The sequence below is a fragment of the Lycium ferocissimum genome, chromosome 3 (assembly GCF_029784015.1).
Source record: "Lycium ferocissimum isolate CSIRO_LF1 chromosome 3, AGI_CSIRO_Lferr_CH_V1, whole genome shotgun sequence".
Lineage (NCBI taxonomy): Eukaryota > Viridiplantae > Streptophyta > Magnoliopsida > Solanales > Solanaceae > Lycium > Lycium ferocissimum.
In genome coordinates this window covers 18519076-18524130 of record NC_081344.1, presented here as the reverse complement: position 1 = coordinate 18524130, position 5055 = coordinate 18519076, and the positions used below count along the sequence as shown (strand labels likewise).

The 5055-nt window shown below is 42.7% G+C and overlaps 1 protein-coding gene across 1 annotated transcript; it reads left to right on the top strand.

The window, feature by feature from the left end:
• The first annotated feature begins 1638 nt into the window (after positions 1 to 1638).
• On the top strand, positions 1639 to 2373 carry LOC132048735 (uncharacterized). The gene is made up of 3 exons (XM_059439427.1): positions 1639 to 1694; positions 1836 to 1914; positions 2134 to 2373. Exons 1-3 carry the CDS (start codon positions 1639 to 1641, stop codon positions 2371 to 2373), a joined length of 375 nt encoding a protein of 124 aa, XP_059295410.1.
• Positions 2374 to 5055: the final 2682 nt, after the last annotated feature.

Here is a 5055-nt window from a genome sequence, read left to right as displayed (position 1 = left end):
CTCGTCCTATCTCCATCTCACCTTATATGATAGCACCAGCAGAACTCAGAGAATTGAAAGAGCGATTTGCAAGATCTTCTGAGTAAAGGGTTTATTCGCCGAATGCCTCTCGGGGTGCTCGTCTTGTTTGTTAAGAATAAGGATGGGTCAATGCGTATGTATATTGATTACCGTCAGCTGAATAAGGTAACTGTCCGAAACAAGTATCCCATTCCCCATATTGATGACTTGTTTGATCAGTTACAGGGAGCTTCTGTGTTCTCTAAAATCGATTTGAGGTCAGGGTACCATTAGTTGAAGATTCGAGCGGAGGATGTCCCTAAAATCGCTTTTCGGACCAAGTATGGGCACTATGAGTTCTTGGTTATGTCTTTTGGGCTTACAAATGCCCCAGCTGCGTTCATGAATTTGATGAACAGTGTGTTTAAGCCCTATTTAGACTCATTCGTAATAGAGTTCATTGATGATATCCTGGTGTACTCTATGAGTAAGGAAGAGCATGAGAAACATTTGAGAATTGCTCTTAGAGTATTGCAGGAGAAGGAATTGTATGCCAAATTCTCCAAGTGTGAATTTTGGTTGTCATCTGTGTCTTTCCTGGGGCATGTTATTTCGAAAGAGGGTATTATGGTGGATCCTCAGAAAATTCAGGCAGTCAAGGAATGGGCTAGGCCCACATCAGTGACCGAGATCCGTAGTTTTATAGGTCCAGCTAACTACTATCGCCGGTTTGTAAAAGGGTTTGCTTCTATTGCTTCTCATATGACCCGTTTGACTCAGAAGGAGGTACCGTTTTAGTGGTCCGACGAGTGTGAGGAGAGCCTTCAAAGGCTCAAAACATTATTGACTACAGCACCGATTCTGGCATTGCCCGTTGAGGGCAAGGATTTTGTTATTCATTGTGATGCTTCATGTTCTGGTTTGGGTGTTGTTTTGATGCAGGAAAAGAAGGTGATTGCATATGCTTCTCGGCGGTTGAAGGTGCATGAGAAGAACTATCCTACTCATGAACTAGAGTTGGCAGCGGTGGTGTTTACATTGAAAATCTAGAGGAACTACTTGTATGGTGTCCGTTGTGAGGTGTATACAGACCATCGCAATTTGCAGCATGTGTTCACCCAGAAAGATCTGAATTCTAGACAGCGGAGGTAGATGGAACTGCTGAAGGACTATGACATCACCATTTTGTATCACCCTGGTAAGGCTAATGTAGTAGCTGACGCATTGAGCGGGAAGTCGGCTAGTATGGGAACTCTGGATCGTTTGATCTCCTCTGAGCGTCCGTTGGCTAGAGAGGTGCAGACTCTGGCTAACAGTTTTATGAGACTGGATATCTCTAACATAGGCAAGGTGTTGGCTTGTGTTGAGGCTCGATCATCATTTTTAGAGCAGATTAAGGCTAAGCAGTTTGAAGATACTAAGCTATGTAAGATACGAGATAAGGTGTTGCGTGGTGAGGCCAAGGAGGTCGTGATTGATGAGGAGGGCGTTCTGTGAATCAAAGAGCGAGTGTGTGTTCCACGTGTGGGCGACTTGATTAAGACCATTCTGACAGAGGCTCATAATTCAAGGTATTCTATCCATCCTGGTGTCACTAAGATGTATCGTGATTTGAGGCAACATTATTGGTGGACTAGGATGAAGCGGGATATTGTAGAGTTCGTTCCTCAGTGCCTAAATTGCCAACAGATGAGGTATGAACATCAGAAACCTGGGGGTACATTGCAAAGGATGCCAATTCCTGAGTGGAAGTGGGAAAGAATAGCCATGAATTTCGTGGTGGGTCTTCCGAAGATGCTAGGGAAGTTTGACTCTATCTGGGTTATTATTGACAGGTTGACTAAGTCTGCTCACTTTATTCCGTTGAAGATAACCTATGATGCAGAGAAGTTGGCTAAGGTTTACATTCGGGAGGTGCTTAGACTCCACGGGGTTCCTATCTCCATCGTGTCCGATAGGGGCACCGCGTTCACATTCCAGTTTTGGGAGTGTTTACATGAGGAGTTGGGTAAGAGGTTGGATCTTAGCATAGCCTTCCATCCTCAGACTGACGGGCAGTCTGAGCGGACTATTGAGGTTCTTGAGGATATGCTTCGTGCGTGTGTGATAGATTTCGGTGGGCATTGGGATCAGTTCTTGCCTTTAGCCGAATTTGCCTACAATGATAGCTATCACTTGAGTATTGATATGGCCCTATTTGAGGCATTGTATGGAAGGAGATGTAGGTCTCCTACTGGATGGTTTGATACATTCGAGGTGAAACCGTGGGGCACTGAACTTCTGAGAGAGTCCCTAGAGAAGGTGAAGGTGATTCAAGCCAAGCTTTTGGCAGCACAGAACAGACAGAAGGAGTATGCGGACCGCAAGGTCTGAGATCTTGAGTTTGAGGAAGGAAAGCAAGTGCTATTGAAGGTATCACCCATGAAGGGTATGATGAGGTTTGGGAAAAAGGGCAAGCTTAGCCCGAGGTTCATTGGTCCGTTTGAGATTCTCAAACGTGTGGGAGAGGTGGCTTACAAGTTGGATTTACCTACGGGATTATCAGGTGTTCATCCAGTGTTCCATGTGTCGATGTTGAAGAGTACCTCGGCGATGATTCCTATATCATCCGTTGGGATTCAGTTTTGTTAGATGCCCGTTGCTATCTTAGACATGGATGTTCGCAAGTTGAGGTCCAAGAAAATAGCTTCTGTGAAAATTCAATGGAAGAATCGATCAGTGGAAGAAGCTACTTGGGAAACAAAGTCGGATATGCATAGCAAATACCCTCAGCTTTTCGCCGAGTCAAGTAACTCCTCCCTAGATTTCTCATCTTTGTTCGTTCGGGGACGAACGGTGTCTTAATTAGTATCTGGTGTAATGACCCTTCCGGTCGTTATCGGAAATTAGGACTCCATTGAAAATTCCGAGGCCGCGGATGGATTCGTAGGGCGTCTTTTTGTATGTATGCAAGTTTTGTGTTGTGTTTTTGAGGCCTTGGATGAAATGTGGGGTGATAGGGGGAAAACTAGACAGAAAATTGAGCTCATCAATCCAAAATGCACCGTAGCCGGTGGGAGAAACGGACTGATCACTTTCTCTTGGGGCCGCGGGCTGGCCATTGCACCTTTCTTGACGATGCCGCTATAGCGGGGTGGTGACCGCCACAGCAGTCGACAGGAAGGCAGAATCGGATTTTTAATGCCTTAGTTTAATATTTTCATTCGCAGCGGCGTAGTGACCGCCGTAGCGGTCGACGAAAAGGCAGAATCGGATTTTTAATGCCATAGTTTTATATTTTCATTCATAACACACCAACACACTTCCCAACAAGCACCTAGAGAGGATTTTCAAGCTAGGGTAAGTTAACCTTGAGAGGTAAGTCTTTTTGCTTTCCATTCTACTATTCCATTCCCTCCGTTATTGTAATCATCTTCATGGGTCTTTAATGGTGAAAGTAAAGTAGGAACCCTCGAATATCAATAAAATTTCTAAACATGATGGGTTGGGATTATTAACACGTATTTATCATTTAAATAGATTGATTAGTTGTTATTTGTCATAAATTGAACATTTAAAATAGTAAACTAAGTGATTGAGACCTAAGGTTCTATAAAAATGGTGTCTTTACCATAAAAAACTGTTTGTAATGGGAATGTTTGATAGGATGTGGTATAAATTGATGGTTTATGAATATTAGGGGCTTTGATAGGTTGTTTATCACCTAGAAAATCATCCACCCTTAGAATGGGGAGAGGGAAAGGTATTTCTTACCTTGGTATTTGTAAATTGAGTAATGTGACTCATTGAGCCTTCTATTTTTAGACCGTGAACGTATTGAGGCTTTGAGGAAAGGAAAGGCATGTATTTAAAGGGCATTGTTCCGGCCTACTTTGAGATAGGTTACGGTTTACTTAAGTTAGACTTTGGTTAGTTGATTGTATGTTTGGTAATCTCGTAGGAGAAAGCATGTCTAGTTTTCATGCATGGTGTTGTGTGGTTTAAATTCCTACGTGATTGTGATTAATTGAGTGTGTAGGCTCCGTGCCATTATTTATGTGTGATTAAATCTACAGTGGATGTGTTGTGATGAGAAGCTAATATAATCTTCTCAAGGATATTGTGACATGAAATGATGAGTTGATTCTTGGTATTGGAGAGGTAAGAAACAATGTCCTGTAAGAGGTATGAAAAGGAACTCATGTGACCTAGATTATTGGCTCGTGGTCTGAGGATCATTCCGGAAACGAAAGGTACTGTGATATGTCCCACGAATGAGGTTCGTTCCTGGGCGGAGGTTTGTGCTCGGGTCCGAGGGGTATTTCGGAATGAGTGGTACATAGACACCATGGGTCCCCTGCAGGTCATGACTACTGAGCTAAGACATCAGCTAGCATGTATGTACAGTGCGTGTGGTTATTGTGGTAAATTTGTTTCCGTTGTTGACTTACGTGATTGTGATGCTTGACATCTTGGTGATTGATTGTGATTGTTCTTGGTTGACTTGCGCTTGTGATTTATTGATATTCAACTTTGTTGGTATTCCTTGTTTTATTCTATTTATTTTACGAAATATGCATGATACTAATCTTAGTCGGCCTATGATGCTTACCGGTACATAGTGTTTGTCTCTTGATACTACCTTCTTGCATTCTTTGAGTGCGATTTTAATTAGAGACCGGCGATCGTCCTCACATCTAGCGTGGAGGATATTTGTTGACGGATTTTGGGATGAGCTTCTTCCCATGCCAGGCCGCCCGAAGATCTTCTTGCTATGATGTCTTTTCGTACTCCAGACATTTTGGATTACTTAGTTGTTAGACTTCAAATTCTTAGACATGTTTTTGGCTTAGAGTCCTGTACGATGACTTTCGAATTTTGAGGATTGTAATAGTTACAACTTTCGCACTTACTACCGTATTTATGGCATGATTTACTTGTTCTTTGTTGTTAAATGAGTAATAATTGTTTAGCTTGATTAATATAAAACCGAATTGAACGGATAGGTATTTTGTATGTTGGTTCGCCCACTAGGATTTAGATGGGTGCCAGTCATAGCGGGTTGGGTCGTGACAA

Bases quoted from the DNA above. Each gene is read 5' to 3' on its own strand.
- LOC132048735 (XM_059439427.1), top strand. From the start codon at position 1,639: ATGAAGCGGGATATTGTAGAGTTCGTTCCTCAGTGCCTAAATTGCCAA. The intron at 1,695-1,835 runs GTATGAACATCA...TATTATTGACAG, and splicing joins CTAAATTGCCAACAGATGAG to GTTGACTAAGTCTGCTCACT. The intron at 1,915-2,133 runs GTGCTTAGACTC...CATTGGGATCAG, and splicing joins CTAAGGTTTACATTCGGGAG to TTCTTGCCTTTAGCCGAATT.